Raw genomic sequence first — 27669 nt, forward strand, 5'->3', positions numbered from 1 at the left:
GTTATATCCATTTATCATAAAATTCTTTTTTATTTATCATAAACCCTTTTTATATTTTTATATTTATCATTTTATTTGCCATTTCTCATATCTTTTTATTAAAAGCATATATTTTATTTTTCTTTAGCAATTATGAAGTATATTGTATGATAGCATTTTATAGATTGGTGAATATATTTATTATATTATATTATATCATTACATATTTATTTATATATATATAAAGTTATATTTTTGCTGACAAATTTAGTTTACCTTAAACCTAGGCATAATAAAAGTATTATACAATGTTGATGACTTAAGACATGTCTTAATTAGATTAGCAAACAATTATATTTAAATTTTATTTATATTTAAATAAACATTATTTTTAATATTGTTTATTTTTCAGTTCACATGAAGTTGAATTAAATAGAGGTCATTAACTTCATATTATCCAAAAACAAAGACATATATTGCGACATAGATAATTTTAGATGGATAGGCATAGTTTTCTGCTTGAAATTTAAAATATCTTTGTGTTGTATTATTATTATTTTTGAGTTTCACCAGTTTGTTTATGGCTGGAGTCCTAGATAGAGTGGTCTGTGTATCCCAAGGACATGATAAGAGTTAAGTTTAGGGTTTTTTTCAGGCCTGTTTTTGTTTCCCAGGCAGAACTGGAGCTCCAAAAAAGTATTTTAACAAGTTAACCTTTTCCTAACTGCATGTGTAAGAAGAACCGGTTTTGCAATTTCACAAGAGTTTATTTTAATCAGTATTCTCTAGAGTCTAAAGAATATCCTGGCCATTCAGTGTCAAAAATATAATTTCTCCTTTTTGTAGTTACAATATATTCATGATATATGCATGAAAGAAATGCTGTCACATTGGATGTAAAGCCTTGACTACAAAATTTTGACAAATAGTAGGACTGCTAAGCATACCTTGAGGTAACATACTCTACTGAAATCTTTTATGAGGCCCAATGTGATTAGGAATAGGGAGAGACAAAGTGAATCTCTCTTGGTCTAAAGGGTATAAAGGTATATTTAAAAAGCAATTTGTAAATCAATAATAATAATATGCCAATTTTGAGGAATAGTAGTAGGTGATGGGAGAAGGCAATGGCAACCCACTCCAGCACTCTTGCCTCAAAAATCCCATGGACGGAGGAGCCTCGTAGGCTGCAGTCCATGGGGTCGCTAAGAGTGGGACACCACTGAGCGACTTCACTTTCACTTTTCCCTTTCATGCATTGGAGAAGGAAATGGCAACCCACTCCAGTGTTCTTGCCTGGAGAATCCCAGGGATGGTGGGCTGCCACTCTGTCCCAGGGTTGCACAGAGTTGGAAACGACTGAAGCAACTTAGCAGCAGCAGCAGCAGCAGCAGTAGGTGATGGGATTCCTGGTTGTAACGCACCCATAGGTTTCATAGATGCATTAACTTTTCTAAGGTCTGTTAAAAGGCACCATTTGTTAAATTTCTTTTTTATAACAAAAATAGGAAAGTTCCAAGGAGAGCAAGATGCCTCAATATGTTTCAATTCAAATTGTGTATCTATAAGTTCTTTAGCAGCCTGTAATTTTTCTTTTTTAAGGGGCCATTGCTCTGTCCAACTAGGCTCGTCATTCTTCCAAGTTATTTTGATAATTGTTTTGTTTGTTAAATGAGCCGTGGCCCCTGGGAAAAATGTGGAATGTATATCTGAGTTTGCCATTGCATAAGTAAGTCCCTTCCTATTAGATTAAGGGCTGCATCTATCATGTAAGCTCTTAATGTTGCAGGCTGGCCTTCTGGTCCCTCACGTGGGTGTATCTGAACACTTTGATAGACTTCTTGTACTTTAGTTTGAGAAATTCCCACAATTTGGCAAGAGACCTTTTGTATAGGCCAGGATTTGGGCCATAAGTGTTTGGAAATAATACTAATATCAGATCCAGTGTCAAGGAGACCAGAAAATCTTTTACCATTAATTTTGATATTTATATTTGGTTTGGCACATACAGATACCAATGATGTCCATAAGGATTGGTTTTGATCTGTACTGCCGAATCTGCTTGTCCATACATTATTAGAGGAGTTAATAGAAATGTAAGGCAAAAGAAGTAATTGAGCAATTTTGTCCCCCTTTTTGAATTGCCATAGAATCTGAGATGACATCATAATTTGAATCTCTCCTTTATAATCTGAATCAATTACTCCAGGGTGAACAGTAATTCCTTTAGAAGTCAAACTAGATTGGCCAAGCAAGAGACCAAATGTTTGTGGGGGCAGGGGTCCAAAAAGTCCAGTAGGTACTCTGGAAGGGACTGCTTGAGGGTAAAGGAAAAAATCATTTAGGGCTGGTATGTTGACGGCAGTGCTGCCGGATGTTGAGGGTTTGAGGGAAAAGATAGAATTTGCCCCTGGTTTTTGTTGTAGGGGACCTGGGTGGGGGTCCCCTGTTTGGAGTTTCCTGGAATAGATTTTCATCAGTATCAAATTTAGATTTACAATCTTTGGCCCTGTGCATTCCTCTAAGGCAGAGAGGGCAAATTCTTGGAGGTTTCTTATTAGCCTTCTTAGGGCAGTCCCTTTTTAAATGGTTTTTATCTCCACATGTGAAGCATCCTTCATTTCCCTTTCTAAAGGCAGCAACCATTGTCTCAAATAGCATTTGCATCTTTTTTTTTTTTTTTTTATGGAACGCTTCACGAATTTGCGTGTCATCCTTGCGCAGGGGCCATGCTAATCTTCTCTGTATCGTTCCAATTTTTTAAGTATATTTGCTGCCGAAGCGAGCACTGCATTTGCATCTTTTGAGTTTCTGATCCTAGATTGCCACAAGCCTTCAAATAATCAATAATAGTCCCAGTCTCACGAATTGGAGTGATAGCTCTTTGACATTCCTGATTTGCATTCTCATAAGCAAGTAATTTTTCTAGCTGTTTTTTGGTTTCTTCTCCAATTACAGTACGGGAAATAGCAGTTTCTAATCTAGCTAAAAAATCAGCATAACTTTCATTAGGCCCTTGTAATATTTTAGTGTAACTACCTGAAGGCTCTCCTTGAGGAGTAATTCGATCCCAAGCTTCAAGGGCCACTGTTTTTAATTGTTCATGCAACAAAGGAGAGCATTGTATATGAGCTTCTATGGTACCAAATTGCCTGGAGCCAGTTAACATTTCGTAAGTAATTTGGTTTTGGGGAGTGCCAGCTCGAGCATTCTTGTTAGCATGATCTCTGGCTATATCATGAAACCACACTGTCCATTGAAGATCTTCTCCTGGTTTAAGGAGAGCTCTTATTAAAGTTCGCCAATCATAGGGGAAAAAGTTTCCATTAGAAGATGCCACAACATTTGGAAGCTCTCTCAGTTCAGTCGCTCAGTCGTGTCTGACTCTTTGCGACCCCATGAATCACAGCACGCCAGGCCTCCCTGTCCATCACCAACTCCTGGAGTTCACTCAGACTCACGTCTATCGAGTCGGTGATGCCATCCAGCCATCTCATCCTCTGTCGTCCCCTTCTCCTCCTGCCCCCAATCCCTCCCAGCATCAGAGTCTTTTCCAATGAGTCAACTCTTCGCATGAGGTACACAAAGTACTGGAGTTTCAGCTTTAGCATCATTCCTTCCAAGGAAATCCCAGGGCTGATCTTTAGAATGGACTGGTTGGATCTCCTTGCAGTCCAAGGGACTCTCAAGAGTCTTCTCCAACACCACAGTTCAAAAGCATCAATTCTTTGGCGTTCAGCTTTCTGCACAGTCCAACTTTCACATCCATACATGACCACAGGAAAAACCATACCCTTGACTATATGGACCTTAGTCGGCAAAGTAATGTCTCTGCTTTTCAATATGCTATCTAGGTTGGTCATAACTTTCCTTCCAAGGAGTAAGCATCTTTTAATTTCATGGCTTCAGTCACCATCTGCAGTGATTTTGGAGCCCAGAAAAATAAAATCTGACAATGTTTTCACCGTTTTCACTGTTTCCCCATCTATTTCCTGGATGCCATGATCTTCGTTTTCGGAATGTTGAGCTTTGAGCCAACTTTTTCACTCTCCTCTTTCACTTTCATCAAGAGGCTTTTTAGCTCGTCTTCAGTTTCTGCCATAAGGGTGGTGTCATCTGCATATCTGAGATTATTGATATTTCTCCCGGCGATCTTGATTCCAGCTTGTGTTTCTTCCAGTCCAGTGTTTCTCATGATGTACTCTGCATAAAAGTTAAATAAGCAGGGTGACAATGTACAGCCTTGACGTACTCCTTTTCCTATTTGGAACCAGTCTGTTGTTCCATGTCCAGTTCTAACTGTGGCTTCCTGACCTGCATACAGATTTCTCAAGAGGCAGGTCAGGTGCTCTGGTATTCCCATCTCTTTCAGAATTTTCCACAGTTTCTTGTGATCCACACAGTCAAAGGCTTTGGCATAGTCAATATGGCATAGTCAAAGCAGAAATAGATGTTTTTCTGGAACTTTCTTGCTTTTTCCATGATCCAGTGGATGTTGGCAATTTGATCTCTGGTTCCTCTCCCTTTTCTAAAACCAGCTTGAACATCAGGGATTTCACGGTTCACATAGTGCTGAAGCCTGGCTTGGAGAATTTTGAGCATTACTTTTCTAGCATGTGAGATGAGTGCAATTGTGCAGTAGTTTGAACATTCTTTGGCATTGCCTTTCTTTGGAATTGGAATGAAAACTGACCTTTTCCAGTCCTGTGGCCACTGCTGAGTTTTCCAAATTTGCTGGCATATTGAGTGCAGCACTTTCGCAGCATCATCTTTCAGGATTTGAAATAGCTCAACTGGAATTCCATCACCTCTAGATGAGTGATCACATCATCATGACTCTCTGGGTCATGAAGATCTTTTTTGTACAGTTCTTCCATGTATTCTTGCCACCTCTTCTTAATATCTTTTGCTTCTGTTAGGTCCATGCCATTTCTGTCCTTTATCGAGCCCATCTTTGCATGAAATGTTCCCTTGGTATCTCTAATTTTCTTGAAGAGATTTCTAGTCTTTCCCATTCTGTTCTTTTCCTCTATTTCTTTGCATTGATCACTGAAGAAGGCTTTTTTATCTCTTCTTGCTATTCTTTGGAACTCTGCTTTTAGATACCTATATCTTTTCTTAGTCTTTCCCATTCTGTTGTTTTCCTCTATTTCTTTGCATTGATCGCTGAGGAAGGCTTTCTTATCTGTTTGCCAGGGGCCAGTGTGAGGAATCCCGCGTGTGACACGATCATGCGGAAGGAAGCCTGACAAAACACAAGGACGTGATCAGGCTTCAGGGGTTCCCCCTGGAATTTCCTGAGCATCCACCCCCAAGAACAGAGTCTGCCTGCTTTACTGTGTTATGCTTTCCACCTACTCTTCTGTCATTAACAGGGGGCTGTCCCCCCACTACCTTTTTCTGGAAAAAATTAGAGCTTTTAGATAATAAATCTCCTGGGCATAATACAAGTGTTTCGATCAAAAAACCCCTCTGATGGCTTTCTAGCCTGCCTGCATGACTCGTACAGCTGCGCATGTGATTGTTTGAGGCCTCCTGACCGCAGGAGGCACAGGAAGCTTAAAACATCCTAGGAATGTAGGGGCTTCTGAGGAGTCAAAATCGTTAGAATAGGACTGATTAAAGGTTTCATTTGTTGAGCCAATACTTGCTGCCAAATTTTCATATCTTTTACTTGTTGATATAGTTGGTATATAGAAAAAACAAGTAGCAACATTAGATCTTTGAGTTAAGTACCTTCTTTGTTATAACCCACTGTGCCTTTGTTCTATAGAGATGTAACTTTAGTTCTTTAAGGAGATGCAGATTAAAGAAAAACACTTCAGGGGAAACGAGATTAACATTCAGTAAGGAAGAGAGCCAAAAAGTGTTAGCAAGCCTCTTGGCCAGAAGATAATGTAAATCACCTGAGACCTTTTGTATACAAAAAGATACACAGAAAGGGTCAGGACTGCTGCCCCTGCATGACTCTGTATCTTCCATTATGTAAAATTTAGGGTATATAGTAGTTTTGATGTTAGCAACACTAGACTTTTGAGTTAATTACTTTTCTTTTGTTACATATCACTGCACTCCTCTTGTGTCCTTGCTATGTAAGAATGTAACTTTATTTAGTGTTTTCTGAGGGTGGCACCAGACTTTGGGAAGAACAACACAAATAAGTCTTCTGGTTGACAAACCCTTATCAGAAAAAAGGTTGTAAAATGTTAATTGGCCCTTTTGGCCGGAAGATGATGTAAATCACCTAAGACTTGTATGCAGAGATAAAAGCCTGGTTTTGATAAGAGTCTGGGCTGCTAACGCTGCATAATTTTGTATTACCCATTGATCTCTATGTATAATCAAAAGTATAAAAGGCCTTTCTAGACAATAGAGGCCAGGCCAGTCATTGGAAGGACTGGTTTCCCCCGTGTCTCCTCTTTACTCTAATTTCAGGCTGAATTCCCATCTGGGGCGTGGAGGCTCGCCATGCCTACTTACTTGTCCCAGCTTCTAAGATCCATAAGAGATAGAGCCCAAGGCGAGGCACTCTCCAATATTCAAACGGACACTGGTGGCCTAACGTAGATGGTGCAAGCTCCTTGTCTGGAACTTTATTGGCTTTCCACGTAAACCAAGTTATTCAGCCTCTTTTCTCCACTAATTCTCCTACTACACTATCCGTTTCTAATCTCTCTCTATATCTATGATTAAATATGTATTTTTCCAAAGACGCAGATGCCGTCTCCACCTTCGAATTCCCTGGATCCACCAGGGCTGGACCCCGGCAAGTGGCGCCCGGAACAGGCTATTCGAAGGTAAGTTCGCCCAGCAATTGGGTCATCAGCCCTATTGCCACCCCCTTGGAGCAAGTAGAGTCATCAGCTCTACTGCTCTGGACAACTAGGGTCATCAGCCCTGTTGTTCCCCTAGTATGGAGCAAGTAGTGTCATCAGCCCTATTGCTCAGAACAACCAGGGTCATCAGCCCTGTTGTTCCCGCAGTGTTGAGTTTTCGGGACAGATAGGACCCCACTTAGGGTACTGCAGACCCCCCTGTAGGATAGACAGGGTGAGTAGGAGTGGGTAGTGTTGAAGAGTTTATGAGAAGTTGAAAGAAACTTGCTTTTTAGGGTTGAAAAGAAAACCCCCCTTGCAAAGGTAAAACCTTTTTTGAGGCAGACTTTTGTATGAATCTTAACTTTCTGACATGGGTAACACTGAGTCAAAAGAAAGACAGCTTTTTATAAGAGTAATTTTGCAGTCATTAAGTAAGAGAGGAATTAAAGTTAAGAAATCCAATATTCAGTCATTTTTTCATTTGTACCAGACCAGTGTCCTTGGTTTCCGGAAGGACACTGTGAACTTAGATACTTGGGTGAAGCTAAGGAAACAACTAAAAACTTATTATACTTTACTTGGGCCTGTAAATGCTTTTGCTCTGTGCAATATGATTAGAAATGTTCTGGATCCCTGTCATGAGGCTGTTAAATAGACTATGGGAGAGGCTATAGCAGTGGATGGCAGTGGGTCTCCACCTTCTATGCAGATCATATTTTCTGCCATTGGCGAACAAATGGAGGGACACTATATCTCCTGAGGAAGGGGAGGACTTACAGGACGCTGCGGCCGGGCGCCCTGGTGAGCCCCCTCCCCCTCTACGCAAACCTTTACAAATTTATCCAACATTTTCTGATTTAAGGCGACCACCTCACCTCCGCTTACACCTCCCAGTTCAGTTCAGTTCAGTTCAGATCAGTTCAAAAGCCTCCCAGAACAATGTCTAAGGTTGAAAAAGATAGGATAATTTTTTAAAACAAAGGAACAGTTTAAAGCAGAGCCTGCTCCTTGCAGAAAACCCCCTCAGGGGGGGCCTCACCCAAGCGAAAAAAAAAAAAAAAGAGAGAGAGAGAGAGTGAGTTCCCATTGCTGGAGATATTCAAATCAAAGATTAGATGGTTGCTTGTCATCTAAAAAGCTATAGACCAGATTTAGGTTACAAAAGGATAACTAGAGAAGCTTATAAAGATATTGTACAATACCTCTTTACTTGCTTCTTATATTTAGGTCTGCAAAAAAATTTTGAAAACTGATAATGCCCTTTTAAAGCTGCGGAGAGGTTGTTTACTAACTTTAAATGATTTCCAAAAATCATTAGGGGATATTAATTGGTTACACCCACATTTAAAACTGACTACTACAGATTTAAAGCTTTTGTTTGATTGTCTAAAAAGCGATCCTAGTATTCATCCCTATGTGTAACAAAAGGTATATAAGCAAACCCCAAAATAAAGAAATCGGATCAGTTTCCGGAAAGACTGATTCCACCATGTCGCTTCTTTCTTGCTCCCATTTCTCTGGCTGAAATTCAGCCTCTTTTCTCCACTAATTCTCCTACTACACTATCCATTTCTAATCTCTCTATATATCTGTGATTAAATATGTATTTTTCCAAAGACGCCGACGCCGTCTCCACCTTCGAATTCCCTGGATCCACCGGGGCTGGACCCCGGCATGAGAGTACATACTGGAGAGAAGCAATATAAATGTGATTTATGTGGCAAGGGCTTTAATGAAGCTGCAAAGCTTGCAGTTCATCAGAGATTCCATACGGGAGAGAAAACATATAAATGTGATATATGTAGCAGAGCCTTTAGTCAAACTGCAAATCTTGCATTTCATTGGAGAATTCATACTGGAGAGAAATCATATAAATGTTATGTATGTGGCAAAGGCTTTAGTGAAACTTCAAGCCTTGCAGTTCATCAGAGAATTCATACTGGAGAGAAACTATATAAATGTGATGTATGTCGCAAGGCCTTTAATCAGACTGCAAAACTTGGACTTCATCGGAGAATTCATACTGGAGAGAAACCTTATAAATGTGATGTGTGTGGTGAGGCGTTTAGTTGTACTGGATACCTTGTTGTTCATCGGAGAGTTCAGTACTGGAGAGAAACCATATAATTGTGGTATATGTGGCAAGGCTTTCAGTGTAAGGTCAAGCCTTGCTGTTCATCAGCGAGTTCATACTGGAGAGAAACCATATAAATGAGGTATACGTGGCAGGTCTTTCAGTGTGAATGCAAACCTTGCAGTTCATCAGAGAATTCATACTGGAGAGAACTTTACAAATATAAAAATTGTGACAAACCATTTAGGCACAGTCATCCATAACTCATCATCAGGCAGTTCAGACAGGAGAGAAACCATAGAAATATGATGTATATGGCCGGTGCTTTACGTGAAATGACGAACTTAGAAACCATCGGAGAATTCATTTTAGAGAGAAACATTAGAAATGTGACAGTTGTGAGAAACGTTTTAGTGCAAATGTCGTGAGTGTGACAAAGCCTTTAGTCAGTGTTCAGGCCTTATAATTCATCAGAGAATTCATACTGTATAGAAAACATACAAGTGAAATGAATGTGGCAGAGTTTCTAGTGCATAGTCAGCATTAACTGCCCATTAGGCAGTTCATACAGAAGAGAAATTAATGTGGCAAACCGTTCAGTCACAAGGAACGATGTTGCAGATCATCTGAGAATCCATATTACAGTGAAAACTTAAACATGTAGAGAATACAGTAAAATATATCACATCTTTGACCTTTTTTTTTTTTTAAACAATATTGTGATGGTTTTTGCTGTACATCAACATGAATATGCCATAGGCGTACATATGTGCCCTCCCTCCTGAACCCACCTCTCTCACCACCGTATTCCCCCAGATTGTCCCAGAGCACTCGCTCATACATCAAACTCCCACTGGCTCTTTTACATATGGTAATATATATGTTTCAGTGCTAATCTCTTAAATCCTGCCATCCTATTTCTTTTTTTTTTTTTTCAATACTTTTTCCTTACTGTTAGTTTTTCTATCCACATGTTATGACCCAGATTTAATGTTTAGTTTACATTTCTTTCCTGCCTTACACTAACAAATACAGAAGTCAGGGGGGTTATTTTGAGACTTGTAACATTAAAATGCACGTAGACAATAACAGAGAACATAGTAGGTGCCCTGTGAATGTAAAGAAAGACAGTTCCTTTAGGACTTGAGTTCAGTCAGATAATACACATAGAAATATTTATAAATAGTGCCAAGTTGATAATTTTGGTGAAAATAAATTCTAGTGTCTTTTCAAGACTTTACATTTTACAATATGCTTTGTTGTCCACAACTGACAGATCTTTCAGAAACAGACAACAAAGAAATGAGAGAAAATGTATTACAATTTTTCAACAAGAAGTAAATTGCCTAATTAACGTCAAGTGATCATATAGTAATTTGACATTCCATTACATTGACTTATAGGCTTAAGTATTATATATTATGATGTAAACAAGCTTTTTTCTCATATACGTATTTGAAGTTTTGTCATCATAAGCATGGAACAAAAACTTTTATAAAGAATGAATTTCTCATTAAAAGTTTTTTTCTCTCTTTAATCTTTCATTTTTGGCTATGCGAAATCTTCATTGTGCTGGCTTCTTTCTCTTTGCAGCAATTGGGCCATGAATTCTCCACATAAACTTGGCTGGGGTATGGTTGGAGACTGGCATTTTGATGCTTTTTGGGGTCAGTACAGAGGACTCAATGCTTTTTTGTTTTTTGGGCTGTGCTGAGCCTTTATTTTTTTTTGCTGTACGTGGGCTTTCTCTAGTTGCAGCAAGCAGAAGCGACTTTCTAGTTACTTGCATGCAGGCTTCTCACTGCTGTAGCTACGCTTATTGCAGAGCACAGGCTTTAGAGCACAGGCTCAGTACTTCTGTTGCATGGGCTTAGTTGCTCCAAGGCACGTGGTATCCTCTCAGACCAGGGATCAAACCCGGGTCCTGTGCATTGGCAGGTAGATTATTTACCACTGCACCACCAGAGAATTTCTACTCCTGGTGGTGTAGGAGTAAGAGATGTGGGTTTGATCCCTGAGTCGGGAGGAGGGCATGGCAACATACTCCATGGCAGAGGAGTCTGGTGGATTACAGTCCATAGGATCCCAAACAGTCAGACATGACTGAAGAGACTTAGCTCACGGGCACAGGGAAGGATTATTCATAGACTCTGAGGACCATCAGCTCCATAGCAATCTGGAGTACAAAGGCTTATTCTGGAAATGATACAGCTGCTATTTCTTGCTGCCAGTGCAGTGGGGTTCTCTCCATGTCTTTCCAAATCACGTGCATGTGCCACATACCTGCACAATACAGATAAACAGGAACTCTTGTGAATGGTTGGTGGGAATGTAAATAGTACATGGGAAGCAGTATGGAGGTTCCTCAAATGTTACAAATAGAACATGCATAGGACCTCACAGTCTCACAGCTTCTGATTATGTATCCAAAGGAAGCAGAATCAGTATACTTTAAAGAATATTTATTTATTTGACTGCAGTGGGTCTTAGTTGTGGATCATGGGATCTTCATTGCATCACACAGGACATTTCATCGTGACATGGGGGCCCTGGAGTATGCAGCCTCTGTGTTTGCAGTGCCTGGGCTTAGTTGCTCCGCTTCCTGTGGGATCTTAAGTCCTCATGCTATTTCTGAGGCTCCAGAAGCAAAAGCAAGGGTGTGCCCTGCTTTTACGAAGGATTGAACACGAGTTCTCTTTGTCGCAAGGCAGATTCTTAACCTGGAATTCCTGTGACCACCAGAATGTCCTGTGAAAAGTCAGTGATTTGAACGAGTTACCTGCATTTGTATAACCAATATTTCTTTATCTACAACAATGATTTGTTGTAGAAATAACCTAAATGTTTGTTGACAAATAAGTCAATTATAAAAACGTGTGTGACAGGCTTCCCAGGTAGTACTATTGGTAAAGAACCACCTGCCCCTACAGGATACGTTAAGAGATGAAGGTTTGATCCTTGGGTTGGGAAGGTGCCCTGAAGGAGGGCATGCCAATCCACTCCAGTATTCTTGCCTGGAGAATCCCATGGACAGAGGACCCTGGTGGACTAAGGTCCATAGCCTCACAAAAAGTAGGACACAACTGAAGTGTCTGAGCACACAGCACATGAGACAGACTGGGACCTGAGGCCCTTTACTGCAGGCTTGCTCCTGGACAAATGTCTCCTTGGGCAACAGAACACAAAGACACTGGAAGGGACCAAAGAAACTGTAGTCACCCACATGCGCAGTCAGGGCAATTCTGAACGATAAGAAATTAAAAGGTCACAGACCAGCTGCTATTTCTGAGGTTCCAGAAGCAAAAGCAGGGGTGTGCCCATGATCTCTGCCCACAACAGCCCCAAAGGGAGTGGAGGGGAGGGGCAGATCACCTCAGCTTCCGTCCTGCCCAACCCACCAATCTCCCCCTACCCTCACCCCATTTAGGGGACCGGCCCACCTCCCACTCCCACCTGTTGGAAAACTGCGGCAGGAGCCCCAATAAAGCCTTGCCTGAATTTGTCCTCTGGTCTGTTTATAATTTCTATTAATTAAAGACCCCAAGTTTCCAGGTAGGTTATGTATAAACACACACACACACACACACACATATATATATGGACATATTATTCAGCCATAAAAATGTAGATTTTTGTCACTTAAAGAGAACTTGGATGAATGTAGAGAACATTATTCTAAGTGAATTCAGACAGAGAAAAACACGTATGTGCTAGCTTACATGTGGAATATGAAGAAGTGACACTTAGTAGTACCAGACAGTAGGATGGTGGTTATCTGGAAATGGGACATGGTGAAGATATATGGGAGATCTTGGTCCAAAGGTAGAGACTTTCAGACATAAAATGAGTATGTTCTGGGGAGTTCTGTGCAGCTTGCTGACTATAGTTAGTCCTACTTTGTTACTACGGCTTGAAATTTGCCGAGAGAGGAAATCTTGTGTTCTCACTGCACACACACACACACACACACACACACACACACAGACATGGGAATTGGGAGTTGATGTGTGTTTTGAGTTGCTAAGTCATGTGCAATTCTTTTGTAACCCAGTGGACTGTGGCCCGCCAGGCTCCTCTGCCCATGGGTTTTCCCAGGCAAGAATACTGGTATGGTTGCCATTTCCTTCTCTAGGAGATCTTTTTGAGAGGGGGATTGAACCCAAAACTCCTGCACTGGCAGGCAAATTGTTTGCTACTTAGCCACCACAGAAGCCCATTTTGATTACTGGATTGTGATAAATATTTCACAGTGTGCATATGTCATATCACATTGTGCGTGTTATATGTACACGTACCCTTTTCATTAGACAATTCAACCTCAATAAAACTGGAAAAGTGGGGAGTATGCAGGGCTTGATTTCTTGAGTGGTGCTCATCCAGGCTGTAAATTATGGCAGTGAGGCATTTTGCAAATACCTTTGTGCCCTGATTAGAGATTTCCCTTCAGAAAGTCTGGGTGGGGCTGATTCCCAGTGATATTTAAGGGGCCCCAGTGCATCTAGCCTTGAGATCAGGACTTTTGAGTCCTTCACTCCTGAAGGCTGAGGTGCTCCACTCTGCATGAGGATGGACTAGGGCCTGGTCTATGACCTCAAGGGAATTACTGGGTCAGCTGAGGTCCCCAGTGCTGCTGTGTGTGTGACCTCATCTGGAGGGAAGTATGGTTGAAGAAAGTATGTGAAAACTCGTTTTTCTTAGTGTGGGTGTTTACTGTCCTGAGTCCCTCCTACGACAGTGGGCAGTAGAGGACTGTCTGTTCCACACGGTGAGGTCTTCCCTGTGTGTGTGGTTGTGGCCCAGGAAGGGAATATGTTAATTGTAAGCATTAAGCAACATTTTTTCAACTTGCATGACAGACCTCTAAAGACTCATGATACCTGAGGGAAAAGCTCAAAAGATGACCTGCACCTTGTGAGGAGGCTCCCCTGGGCACCGTCCTAGGCATGACTTCACACCCATGGGTTGGGGCTGTGGTCTCAGTGCTGTTGGGCAGCAGGGATTGCTGAGGGCCCATCTTGATGAACTGTCTGCACTCTGTCAACCAGGGTAAAGAAACTGTATCTGGAAGTCAGTTATTAACATGCCCAGTACCTGAAAAATCTGGAAAAGCAACTAAACGGGAAATCAGTTCTGACTTTTTATAGTACATTTAAAACTATATGAGGACCGCCTTCAATTTCTTAGTGTTTGGGAATGGAATGGAAAGTTCAGAAAGAGATCTCAGGACTACATGGTGTTTCATATCATTGTCTGTTTTATCTTTTTTCTTCTTTTTCAGTTTCCTTTTTTTTCTCTTCTTTTTGTAATTCTTTCCATTGTCTATTTAAACCATGAAATCAAGTTTACTAATATTTTTTGTCTTTTCTTCTTGGTTGCAAGTTGCATCTTGCAGGATATTGGTTCCTGAGGAGGAATTGAACTTAAAACCCCTGCAGTGGAAATGCAGGGTCTTAACCACTGGACCACCAGGGAAGTCCCAACTTTACTAATTTTGATTCATTATTTATTTCAGAAACAATATTTAATGTAGGAAATTAGAGACCAAGAATTTGCTCCAAATAGCTTTCCATTTATCCTTTATCAGAATAAATGATCCTTCCCTCTTTTTCCTCTTCTCCTTTTGTGTGAAAATAAAAACTGCTCAGGGCCTATTGGTGAAATGTATTTTCAGGGACAGCTGACCTTCAAGGATGTGTCCATCAAATTCTCTCCTGAGGAATGGGAATGCCTGAACCCTGTTCAGAGGGCCTGGTACATGGATGTGATGTTGGAGACCCTCAGAAATGTGCTCTCTGTGGGTAAGGATAACTTGCCTCTGAAGTTTGGGATCTGCCCTGGGGGTGTGTCTCTGCATTTTCTCTCTATGCCTCTTAGTAGCCCATTTTTCATGACTGAGGTCAAAGCCCTGTTGACTCAGACATGAAAACCTTCATGATTGGCATTAGGAATTTAAACTTGTCCTTTCTTCAGGTGATCTGCACACTACATGGTACAGAAGGAGTTTTTCCTGAGCTTAAGTATTTATAAAGCTGATTTCAACCTTTTTAAATATCCAATTTCCTATTTTCTACCCCTATGGTCTTTATTAGTTATTTAAAAGTAATAGATATTTTCTTATTGTACTATTCCTTATGCATCAGAAGGAGACAGAGACTAAATGAATTTGTGAAGTATTTTTCTTTCCATCTTTAATGCTTTAATCAATATTCACACCTTGGAATTCATCAGAGAGTTCATGCTGAAAAGAAACCCTATAACTGTGATGTATGTTGCAAGGCCTTTAGTCCAAATGCCGAGCTTGCAGTTCATCAGAGAATTCATACTGGAGAGAAACCATAAAAATGTGACATATGTGACAAGGCCTGTAGTCAGACTGCAAGCCTTCTAGTTCATTGGGGAATTCATACTGGAGAGAAACCGTATAAATGTGATGTGTGTGGCCAGTGCTTTACTCAAAATGTGAGCCTTGGAATTCTTCAGAGAATTCATACTAGAGAGAAAACTTACAAATGTAATGAGTGTGACCAAGATTTCAATGCACATTCAGCTCCAAACAAGCATCAAGCAGTTCATAGAGAAAAGAAATCGTATAAATGTAATTTACGTGGCAAAGACTTCTGTTACAGGTTTTATCTTATGGTTCATTGGAGAATTCATGCTGGAGAGAAACCATGTAAATGTGATGTATGTGGCAAAGCCTTTAGTCAAAATGCACACCTTACAGTTCATCAGAGAATTTATACTGGAGAGAAACCATATAAATGTGATATTTGTGGCTGGTGCTTTACTCAGAATACAAACCTTGGAAGTCATCAGAGAATTAATACTGGAGAGAAACCTTACAAATGTAACATGTGTGACAAAGCCTTTAGTCAGATTTCTGGCCTAATTCATCAGAGAACTCATACTAGAGAGAAATCATACAAATATAATTAGTGTGGCAAAGCTTTCATTGCACATTAGGCAAAACCACATAAATGTAATTTATATGTCAAAGCCTTCAGTCAGAGGAATCATTTTGCAGATAATCAGTGAATCCATACTGGAGTGAAACCTTACAGATGTAATAAATGCATTAAAGTATATCATCCTTTTGACCTTCATAAAAGTCAAACTGTAGGAAAACTGCACAAATAACGGTGGGTGTGGCAAAGCACTGGATTCTGAGTTCAGAACTAACTAACCGTCATGTAATGAATTCTGAGATCTTCTCCATGTAGTGATTGTGACAAGTTTTAGAAGACATTCAAACCTTGCAAATCGTGAAAAAAATCATACTGGAAAGAAGCCATACATTTAGAGGGCAGTAAATCTTAAGGGGACCATAAGATAACCTGTACATGAGAGAAAGGATGTAAATGTAATATATGTGACCAGTGCTTCAATACAAGTCTGATTAGTCACATCCTCAGGGAATTCATAATCCAGAGAAAGGAAATCTAATAAGTGGGGCAAATGCACCAGGTAGCATTCAGGCCTAAAAAGACATCAGGTGATCCATACGAAAGAGACCTAACAAATGTAATCATTGTGTTTAGGTTTTTGTCAGGTGTTTCCATTTAGCTTCATGAGAAAATTGATACTATAATACATAGAAGCTATGTTGATGTAATGTATGTGTCAAGGCTTTTAGACAACAGTCTGAATTTATGATTCAGTAATGGAGTAGCTATCATGGTCAACAAAAGAGTCCGAAACTCAGTACTTGGATGCAGTCTTAAAAATGACAGAATGATCTGTTTGTTTCCAAGGCAAACCATTCAATATCACAGTAATCCAAGTCTATGCCCCAACCAGTAATGCTGAAGAAGCTGAAATTGAGCAGTTCTATGAAGACCTACAATACCTTTTAGAACTAACACACAAAAAAGATGTCCTTTTCATTATAGGGGACTAGAATGCTAAAGTAGGAAGTCAAGAAACACCTGGAGTAACAGGTAAATTTGGCCTTGGAATACGGAATGAAGCAAGACAAAGGCTAATATAGTTTTGCCAAGAGAACGCACTGGTCTTAGCAAACACCCTCTTCCAACAACAGAAGAGAAGACTCTACACATGGACATCACCAGATGGTCAACACCGAAATCAGATTGATTATATTCTTTGCAACCAAAGAAGGAGAAGCTCTCTACAGTCAGCAAAAACAAGACCAGGAGCTGACTGTGGCTCAAATTCAGACTTAAATTGTAGAAAGTAGGGAAAACCACTAGACCATTCAGGTATGACCTAAGTCAAATCCCTTATGATTATACAGTGGAAGTGAGAAATAGATTTAAGGGACTAGATCTGATAGAGTGCCTGATGAACTATGGAATGAGGTTCATGACATTGTACAGGAGACTGGGATCAAGACCATCCCCATGGTAAAGAAATGCAAAAAAGCAAAATGGCTGTTTGGGGAGGCCTTACAAATAGCTGTGAAGAGAAGAGAAGTGAAAAGCAAAGGAGAAAAGGAAAGATATAAGCATCTGAATGCGGAGTTCCAAAGAATAGCAAGAAGAGATAAGAAAGCCTTCCTCAGCGATCAATGCAAAGAAATAGAGGAAAACAACAGAATGGGAAAGACTAGAGATCTCTTCAAGAAAATTAGAGATACGAAGGGAACATTTCATGCAAAGATGGGCTCAGTATAGGACAGAAATGGTATGGATCTAACAGAAGCAGAAGATATTAAGAAGAGGTGGCAAGAATACACAGAACTGTACAAAAAAGATCATGACAAAAATAATCATGATGGTGTGATCACTCACCTAGAGCCCAGACATCCTGGAATATGAAGTCAAGTGGGCCTTAGAAAGCATCACTACAAACAAAGCTAGTGGAGGTGATGGAATTCCAGTTGAGCTGTCTCAAATCCTGGAAGATGATGCTGTGAAAGTGCTGTACTCGATATGCCAGCAAATTTGCAAAACTCAGCAGTGGCGACAGGACTGGAATAGGTCAGTTTTCATTCCAATTCCAAAGAAAGGCAATGCCAAAGAATGCTCAAACTACCGCACAATTACACTCATCTCACATGCTAGTAAAGTCATGCTCAAAATTCTCCAAGTCAGGCTTCAGCAGTACGTGAACTGTGAACTTCCAGATGTTCAAGCTCGTTTTAGAAAAGGCAGAGGAACCAGAGATCAAATTGCCAACATCCGCTGGATCATGGAAAAAGCAAGAGAGTTCCAGAAAAACATCTATTTCTGCTTTATTGACTATGCCAAACCCTTTGACTGTGTGGATCACAAGAAACTGTGGAAAATTCTGAGAGAGATGGGAATACCAGACCACCTAACCTGCCTCTTGAGAAATCTGTATGCAGATCAGGAAGCAACAGTTAGAACTGGACATGGAACAACAGACTGGTTCCAAATAGGAAAAGGAGTATGTCAAGGCTGTGTACTGTGACCCTGCTTATTTAACTTATATGCAGAGTATATCATGAGAAATGCTGGACTGGAAAAAACACAACCTGGAATCAAGATTTCCAGGAGAAATATCAATAACCTCAGATGTGCAGATGACACCACCCTTATGGCAGAAAGTGAAGAGGAACTAAAAAGCCTCTTGATGAAAGTGAAAGAGGAGAGTGAAAAAGTTGGCCTAAAGCTCAACATTCAGAAAACGAAGATCATGGCATCCGGTCCCATTGCTTCATGGGAAATAGATGGGGAAACAGTAGAAACAGTGTCAGACTTTATTTTGGGGGGCTCCAAAATCACTGCAGATGTTTACTGCAGCCCTGAAATTAAAAGATGTTTACTCCTTGGAGGAAAAGTTATGACCAACCTAGATAGTATATTCAAAAGCAGAGACCTTACTTTGCTGACTAAGGTCCGTCTAGTCAAGGCTATGGTTTTTCCTGTGGTCATGTATGGATGTGAGAGTTGGATTGTGAAGAAGGCTGAGCACTGAAGAATTGATGCTTTTTAACTGTGGTGTTGGAGAAGACTCTTGAGGGTCCCTTGGACTGCAAGGAGATCCAACCAGTCCATTCTGAAGGAGATCAGCTCTTGGTGTTCTTTGGAAGGAATGATGCTAAAGCTGAAACTCCAATCCTTTGGCCACCTCAGGCGAAGAGTTGACTCATTGGAAAAGACTCTGATGCTGGGAGGGATTGGGGGCAGGAGGAGAAGGGGACAATAGAGGATGAGATGGCTTGATGGTATCACCTACTCGATGGACAAGAGTTTAGGTGAACTCCGGGTGTTGGTGATGGACAGGGAGGCCTGATGTGCTGCAATCATGGGGTCGCAAAGAGTAGGATATTACTGAGCGGCTGAACTGAACTCAACTGACACACTAAAATTAACTAAGGATAAAATCATTATTTTTTTAGAAAAATTATTTATTTAGGTGTTCTGGGTCTTTGTTGCTGCTTGGTCTTTTCTCTAGTTGCCAGTAGTGGGGGCTGTTCACTAGTCGTGGTGCATGCGATTCCCGTTGTGTCTTGTTGCAGAGCATGGGCTGTATGATGCTTGGGCTTCAGTAGTTTCAGCACGTGGGCCTGGTAGTTTGGGATCTTGGGCGTTACAGCACAGGCTCATTAGTGGTGTCACTTGGTCTTAGTTGCCTCGAGGCATGTGGCATTATCCTGGAGCAGAACCCATGTCTTCCCCATTTGCGGGCGGATTCTTTATCATTGTGCCAGGAGAGATGCCCTCATATTATTTTTGAATATAGGTATTTTATAGAGATTGCACTCAAAGTATTCTATACATGTCTTTTAAATGTATACTACTTTTCATTTTTTTAAACTAATATAGTATTAGAGTTAAGACGTCCCTGTAGGTACAGTGGATAAGAATGTGTCTGCCAATGCAGGGGATATGGGTTGGATCTCCCTGGTCCGAGAAGATTCTGCATGCCTGGGAGTAACTAAGCCCATCCACCACAAGTACTGAGCCCATGCTCGAGAGCCTGTGAGCCAAAACTGCAGACCCCATGTGTTGCAACGACAGAAGCCTTGTGCCTGCAGTTCACCTACAACCTGTTCTAACAAGAGATGCCACTGCAGTGAGAAGCCCACTCACCACAACTACAGAGTATCTCCCGCTCAGTGCAACTAGAAAAAGCCACAGAAAGTAACAAAGACCAGCACAACCTAAATAAATAAACATGTTTTTTTTTTTTAATGTAGTTTGACAAACTTAAGTACAGTTGATTCATTTTCATGGCCCCAGAGATGCTGAAATACATATGACTAAAAGTGATAATGAGAAAATGATTTTAAAATGTGTCAAGAGGCAACTCTTCATTTCAGTCAATTGTGTATTTAAATGTGCCTTCATGTGTGCATGGATATGCAACTCCATGGTTTTATTACAAAACATCATCTCGTAAATAAGCTTTGTACTTTTTAACAGTTGAAATTATATCTTAAATATATTATGTTGCCTTAAATTTGTTCTACCTCAGCACATGAATGATTTTAACAGTAATAAGATTACTGATATTGTGGGGGGGGGGGAGGGGTTGAGGAGTGACCCTATACAATGACCTTTTATGGCCTTCCATTCCTTTGCAAATCCTGAAAGATGATGCTGTGAAAGTGCTGTACTCAATATGCCAGCAAATTTGCAAAACTCAGCAGTGGCCACAGGACTGGAAAAGGTCAATTTTCATTCCAATCCCAAAGAAAAGCAATGTCAAAGAATGCTCCAACTACCACACAATTGCCCTCATTTCACATGCTAGTAAAGTAATGCTCAAAATTCTCCAAGTCAGGCTTCAGCAATACGTGAACCACGAACTTCCAGATGTTCAAGTTGGTTTTAGAAAAGGCAGAGGAACCAGAGACCAAATTGCCAACATCCACCGAATCATCAAAAAAGCAAGAGTGTTCCAGAAAAACATCTATTTCTGTTTTATTAACTATGCCAAAGCCTTTGACTATGTGGGTCACAATAAACTGTGGAAAATTCTGAAAGAGATGGGAATACCAGACTATGTGACCTGCATGTAGGTCAGGAATTATAAAAAAGGGGACTGAGTTCTAACTTGGATAAGATGGTTCTGGGGGTACAAGTCCACCATATTTTCGGTTTGCTGACTTTCTGATTAAAGTTGTTATTCCTGCCCCAATAACTTGTCTCTCAATTATTGGCCTGTTGTGTGGAGAGCTGTAGAAGCTTAGAATGTGTACTAAAGAAACAATGCAGTTTTCATCAATTTTTAAAGATGTATTGCTCTTTTTGGCCACATGATGCAAAGAGCGGACTCAATGGAAAAGACCCTGATGCTGGGAAAGATTGCGGGCAGGAGAAGAAGACAACAGAGGATGAGATTGTTGGATGGCATTACCCACTCAATGAACACAAGTTTGAGAAAACCCTGGGAGATAGTGAAGGACAGGGAAGCCTGGTGTGCTGCAGTTCATGGAGTTGCAAAGAGTCAGATTCGACTTAGCAACTGATCAATGAAAATTGCTGTTTTTAAAGCAATGGTTAGTAAAATTTGTCAATTTCAAAATGAAAAAAAAAAAAACAAAACGGTACTGACGGAAGTTATCACATACGATAGTCCTCCAGTCTCAGACTGTAGGTTTTGACCTTGTGTCTCTGGAACTGAGCCATGTGGAGTTTGGCCTTCTAGCTGAATGAGGAACAAAGAGGGAAAGTTGTGATACAGGATGTCACTGTAAAATGGCCCGTTTATAGTTTTGTATTTCTTATTTTAGTTTACAGTACAGAGAGAAATCCAGAAAAATCTCTTGTTTTCTTACAATGTTTAAATTATTCTAAGGGGAGGAAAGGTTCTGCATCCAATTACCGCCCTACAGGAACTCTTCAGAGACCCAGGTTCCCAATCCCTGAATTGCCAGCAGCAGGACAGGCAAGAACCTGCTGACAAAAACATTTATTTATTTATTGCACTTGAAACTATGTGGGTTATTTTCAAATACCTTATGGTATTGATTTCTCTCATAGTTTCACAGTAATAAGAGAACAGGCCCTGTATGATTTCAATACTCTATTTAGGCCATGAAACTTTTGCACCTTGTTTTACATCATGTTCCAGTGTCTCCTGGTTAATAGTCTATGGGAACTTGAATAAAATTTGTATCCTGCTCTTGTGTGAAAATTGTATAAGTCTTAATTATGTTGAATTGGTTCACAATTTTTTTCAGGTCTACTATTACCTACTTTCCTGTCCATTCGATTAATTTTTGAGAGTTTAATATTGAGATTCCAAGTAAAAATCTTAATTTGTCTACTGAAAAAATTGTAATATACAGTGGAACTGTCTGTAACTATTTTCAAAGCCTGATGTAAACGTGTTGTCATACTTTCGTCATTTCAAAAAATTTTAAAAAGGAAAATAAAATCTTTGTTGAAACTTTTCTACTTGTTAGGAGGAAACATCCTAGTTTCCAACATAACTGGTCTACAAAGTTATAAGCTTTTGCCTTAAAAGTGTAACTGGGTGACACAGCGACCTGGGAAGGCTGCCACCTCTGCCGGCACGGAGGCGTGGAGCCCCTCCGCAGCAGTGCCTCTGATCCGAGGAACCCGCCAGCTTCCTCCTCTCCACTGTGCCCAGTGTATGTTTTCCTTGCATCCCGAGGGGGAGCGCAAAATGACCCCAAATCCTCAAAATTCCCAGGAGGCTGTGGGGGAATGTATAAAATTCAAATTAAATTGGAAGAATTTAAGAAGAGAACTGTCCAGCAGCCAACAGGCACTAAAAGAAGAAATCAAAGGTATGCACAGACTGCAGATGTTTAAATCCATCCCCAAACACTGACCATACCCTGGCTGCTTAGATGTTGCTGCTAAGAAACTGGATGAATCTTACTAACAGGGGCTTCCCTTGTGGCTCAGCTGGTAAAGAATCGGCCTGCAATGGGGGAGACCTGGGTTAGATCCCTGGCTTGGGAAGATCTCACGCAGAAGGAAAGACTACCCACTCCAGTATTCTGGCCTGGAAAATTCCATGGACTGTATAGACCATGGGGTCGCAGAGTTGGACACCACTGAGCGACTTTCACTACTACCACCGTTCTTTCCTCAACATATGACAAAAAGTTTATTTTATTCATCGACATTTCCATATTGTAATTATAGAAGAATATGCTATCTATTTAGATGTTAAAGGAAACAGATTAAAAAACAATAGGCTGTAATTTATGGGGCATCACAGGATTGTTACGGGGCTTCCCTGGTGGGTCAGAGGTTAAAGCGTCTGCCTGCAATACGGGAGACCAGGGTTCGATCCCTGGGTCGGGAAGAGTCCTTGGAGAAGGAAGTGGCAACCCACGCCAGTATTCTTGCCTGGAGAATCCCATGGAGGGAGGAGCCTCCAGTAGGCCACAGTCCGTGTGATCGCAGAGTCGGACACGACTGAGCTACTTCACTTTCATAGGACTGTTAAGCACCTCCCGGCCCCTTGCCCCGCCTTACTCTCGCTCTGCAGACCTGGACGTTCCTCGCCCCGCCCCTTGCCTGCCCCGATCCGCCCAACCCCTGACCCGGAAGCTCCGCCTCGTGATCCGCGCGTGCGCAGTTTCCTGCGGAAGCGGAAGGCCGCGAGAGGAGGTCGCCGGGCGGCCCTTGAGTTTTTTTCTTAGTGTAAACGTGTGCTGCGTGCTTAGCGGTCCAACCCGCCCTCGCCACGCCCATCTTCAGGGTGCCGCTGGTTCTGCCTCGCCCTGTCGGCCTCTGGAGGTCGGGTCGACAGCCCCGCTCCCGGAGAAGCCGCGTCCTCTCCCCGGTCCTGGGATTCTGGAGAGCCCGCCCGGCCCGAGACCCCCCTGGCTCCCAGCCTCTCTGCCCTCGCGTGTCCTCAGGCCGATCGCTCTGCCCCGCAGGCCTCCCTTCCTGGTCAGTCCCTTTTCCTCACCCCTGGGCTGGACGTGTTTTTCCGTCACGAGTCCGTCTCGTTGGAAAATGTGCTCTTTTGATAGGCGGGCGTTTCATTTACTCATCGTTTCTGTAGATACGTGGGCGAGGGGGATCAGAAGAAGCAGTGACTGAGAGTGAAAGGCAAACTCCGAAGTGGAAAACAATGAGAGAACCGACGGAGTGGCCCAGGATGGCTGAGGCAGTTGCAAAGGGATGGTAAAATGAAATAGAGTTAGCCCTGCCTTAAAGTAGCGGGTGGGTGAAAGAGAAATGGACAAAGGCGTGGGATCTCCAGGAGTTGGAGACAAGGAGACGGGTCATGCGTCTGCGGCAGGAGGGCTGACAGGGGTGATCCTAGGAGAGAAACAGGGATAGGTGTTGACTAGAAGGAAGTAAGCCTAGACACCTGGAGTGCCCCAGAGTGGGAGTGTAACGGGGAGAGAAGGGGTGTGACTAGAAGGCAGAGAGGGAGCAGAGTTGGAGAAAGAAAGAAACAGATGTACAGATATTTAGGACACTTAGAAGGGTGGGGGTGGGGAGAAGAGCAGCAAGAGGAGAACAACTTGCAGAGGTGGGCAGGAGAGATGTGAGGGAAGAAATAGGAGGGCAGAAACAGCATCCCACATAAGGCAGTGGACACCAAAGGGCTGTTCCACATAGTGAGGTCTTCCTGTTTTTCTGGTTGTGGCAGACGCAGGGGGAATGTTGATTCTAAGCCTTAAGCAGCCCGTTTTCCACTTGCAAGATCAACTTCTAAAAACTTAAGATCGTCTGAGGAAGAAGCTGGGAAGAGGAGGAAAAAAGAAAAGAGTAATGGCTCTTTCTCAGGTAAAATCATATTCTCAGGTGATTCTGTCTGTCCTTCCTGAAATCCCTTCTTTGGACTTACTAATCATCTCTGACTCTGAAGTCTCTTTCCTGACGCCTGTACACGCACACTCACCAGGGAACTTCCCCCAGGGCCTGTTGTCTCCACTTAGATCCCGTCTTCCCATGACCCAGTGGCCTGGACCTTGTGTGGAGGGCACCATCCTGGGCAGGGCTTCACACCCACAGGTTTGAGAAGGGGTCTCAGTGCTGTTGGGCAGCAGGGATTGCCTCGGGTCCTTCTGGATGTGCAGTCTGCTCTCTGTCAATCAGGATTAAGAAGCTGTGGGTGGAAGTCAGGTATTAACATGCACTGCTGCTGCTGCTAAGTCGCTTCAGTCGTGTCCGACTCTGTGCGACCCCATAGACGGCAGCCCACCAAGCTCCCCTGTCCCTGGGATTCTCCAGGCAAGAGCACTGGAGTGGGTTGCCATTGCCTTCTCCAATGCATGAAAGTGAAAATTGAAAGTGAAATCGCTCAGTCCTGTCCGACTCTTAGCGACCCCATGGACTGCATCCTATGGGGCTCCTCTGTACATGGGATTTTCCAGGCAAAAGTACTGGAGTGGGGTGCCATTGCCTTCTCTGATTAACATGTATAGTACCTGGTAAAATCTGGAAGTAGACCTAAAACGGGAAATTTGTTCTAAGGTAGTTGAAGCTAAGTGAGTGAGGCACTGACTTCAAAATCTTGATTGGAAATGGGATGGAAAGTTCAGAATCAGGTATCATTGATAAAGGGTGTGCTATTCCATGATCTGTTTGAAACTGTGACATGAATCTAAATCTGAGAGCTGGAAATTCACTGTCATTGCCATCATTCTTCAGATTTTGTCTTTTCACTGTGTTCATTTTGTGGTTTGGCACAGAGATGTTTTTACTTTTGATGCAGGTGCGGTTTCCTCTTCATTGTTTAACCCATAGATTCACCATTTGTTATGGCAACTGTCTGTTTTCCACTGGGTTTTCTTAGCATCCTTGTCATTAGATTTTAAATATATGCAAATGGTTATTTCTGAGCATTCTTTTCTGTTCCCTTGGTGTATAAATCCATGTTTATGCCAGTACTACACCATCTGGATTATATTGTGATATGGCTTGAAATTTTAAAAAGGGTGGCCTTCATTTTTCTTCTTCCTGTTAACAGGAGGCTTCCTGTGTACTGTTTTGAATCTGTCAGAAATTCTGTGTTCCAATAAGAGAGGCGTGCTGTGCCTTCAGCCCATCAAGAGGGCGCCTGAGGCCTCTGTGAACAGAGCAAGCCCCGTGTCGGGGACTTTGTTGGCTTTCTGCATAAACCAAGGAATATCAGCTTCTTTCTCTCTCCTTTACTTTCTTATCGGTAGTCTCCGGACCACCAGGTTCCCGTCCATTAAAGGACCTCAACATCTTTCTACTTACTGAAGAGTATTTTTGCAGTTTATGGTCCCTTGAGATTCTCTATGACTTCTGGCAAGTTTTTTTATATTTCTGCAAACACTTCAATTGTAGTTTTCATAATGAATTCATTAAATCTGTGGAACACTGGGTAACTTAGAAATTTAAAGAGTACTGAGATTTCCAGTCCATGACTACTAGATCCATTTATTTTAGATTTCTTTTAAAAGTGGTTAAGTAGTTTTCAGTGTATATGTTTTACCTCGGTGAATTATTCCTAAATATTTCATCCATTTTTAATGTAATAGTAAATAAAATTGTTATGTGATTTTCTTTTGACATTGTTCATTGTGTATAGAAATGCAGCTGATTTGCATGTTGACTTTTGTATCCTGCCAGTTTGCTAAAATTGTTATTTGATGTGGCAGGGGTCTTTTTGTGTTTGTGTAGAGTCTTTACAGTTATACATAAAAGACCTTGTCCTCTGGGAAAGAAGGTAACTTTCTAAGTTTTCACTCTGGGAAGCTTTGATTTCTTTATCTTGTCTAATTGCTCTGGTTAGGGGTTTCAGTCCTTTGTTGAACAGTGGTGCAGAGTGCACGTCCTTGCCTTCTTCCTGATCTCAGAGGAAAAGTTTTCAATCTTTTACCATTGAGAACAATGTTAGGTGCGCTCTTTTCATACAGGGTATATTTTACTTTGAGATACCTTATTTTTTCTAGTTTATATATATTTAAAGGTTGTTGAATTTTGTAAGATGCTTTTTTCCTGTCAAGGTGGTCATTTGTTGTTTTTTCCCTTTATTCTGTTAATGTGTTGTATAAATTGATTTTTGTTTGTTGAGTCCTCTTTGCTTTATATGAATAAAATTCACTTGGTCATGAATTCAGATCTTTTTAATGTCGTGTTGAAGTTGGTTTGCTGGTGTTTTGTTAAGGATTTTACATCAATATTCATCAGGGAGTATTGGATTTTACTTTTTTGTTCTTTTATCTTTTGGGGGTCGATTTCAGAATCATGTTGGCTCCATTCAGTGAGTTTGTCAGTGTTGCATCTTCAACTCTTTGTCATATTTTTGGCAGGATTAGAGGTACTTCTTTTGTAAAGGTTTAGTATAATTTCACAGATGGCATCTGACCCTAGGTTTTTCTTAGTCTGAGGATTTTAATTACTGCTTGAATCTTTCTAGTTATAATTTGGTTCACATTTTTATTGGCTTTATGATTAAGGATTAGATAGTATGTTTCTACAAATTTACCTGTTTATTTTAGGATATGTAATTTGTAGGTATTATTACTTAGAAATTTTTTATTGAAGTTGTTGATTTACAGTGTTCAGTTAATTTTGGGTATACAGCAAAGTGATTCAGTTTTATTTATATATATTCTTTGACACATCCTTTTCCCTTATAGGCTATTATAAACTATGAAGTATAGTTCCCTGTACTGTGTAGTAGCTCCTTGTTGGGTATCAGTTTTATACCTAGGAGTGTGTCTGTATTAATCCCAAATCCTGATTTATCCCTCCTACCTTCCGCTTTGGTCACTTCTGTGTTTGTTTTCTAAGTTTCTGGGACTGTTTCTGTTTTGTATGTAAGTTCAATTGGATCTTTTTTTAAATTTCACATATACGTGATAATTTGTCTTTGTCTGGCTTATTCACATAGTATGATAATCTCTAATTCCATTTATGTAGCTGCAAATGGCATTCTTTCCTTTTTTTTTTT

General features: G+C 41.1%; 1 protein-coding gene and 1 non-coding gene across 3 annotated transcripts in view; one reads left to right on the forward strand and one right to left on the reverse strand.

Annotated features, from left to right (window-relative positions):
* Positions 1 to 27669, forward strand: part of LOC120871946 (zinc finger protein 420-like) — a 719570-nt gene that overhangs the window by 372312 nt on the left and 319589 nt on the right. The window contains exon 4 of one of the 2 annotated variants that reach the window (XM_040251993.1): positions 13728 to 13772. The exons of the other annotated variant lie outside the window; for it this stretch is intronic. Coding sequence (XP_040107927.1) covers positions 13728 to 13735 — 8 coding nt within the window. The 3' untranslated portion in view covers positions 13736 to 13772. Of the gene's footprint in view, positions 1 to 13727; positions 13773 to 27669 lie in introns of those variants that run through there. 2 annotated transcript variants of the gene reach the window in all.
* LOC120873377 lies at positions 2659 to 2768 on the reverse strand. The gene has a single exon (XR_005723451.1). It is a non-coding gene; the product is annotated as a U6 spliceosomal RNA (small nuclear RNA).

This window comes from Oryx dammah, unplaced genomic scaffold, assembly GCF_014754425.2.
Source record: "Oryx dammah isolate SB20612 unplaced genomic scaffold, SCBI_Odam_1.1 HiC_scaffold_13, whole genome shotgun sequence".
NCBI classification, from domain to species: domain Eukaryota; kingdom Metazoa; phylum Chordata; class Mammalia; order Artiodactyla; family Bovidae; genus Oryx; species Oryx dammah.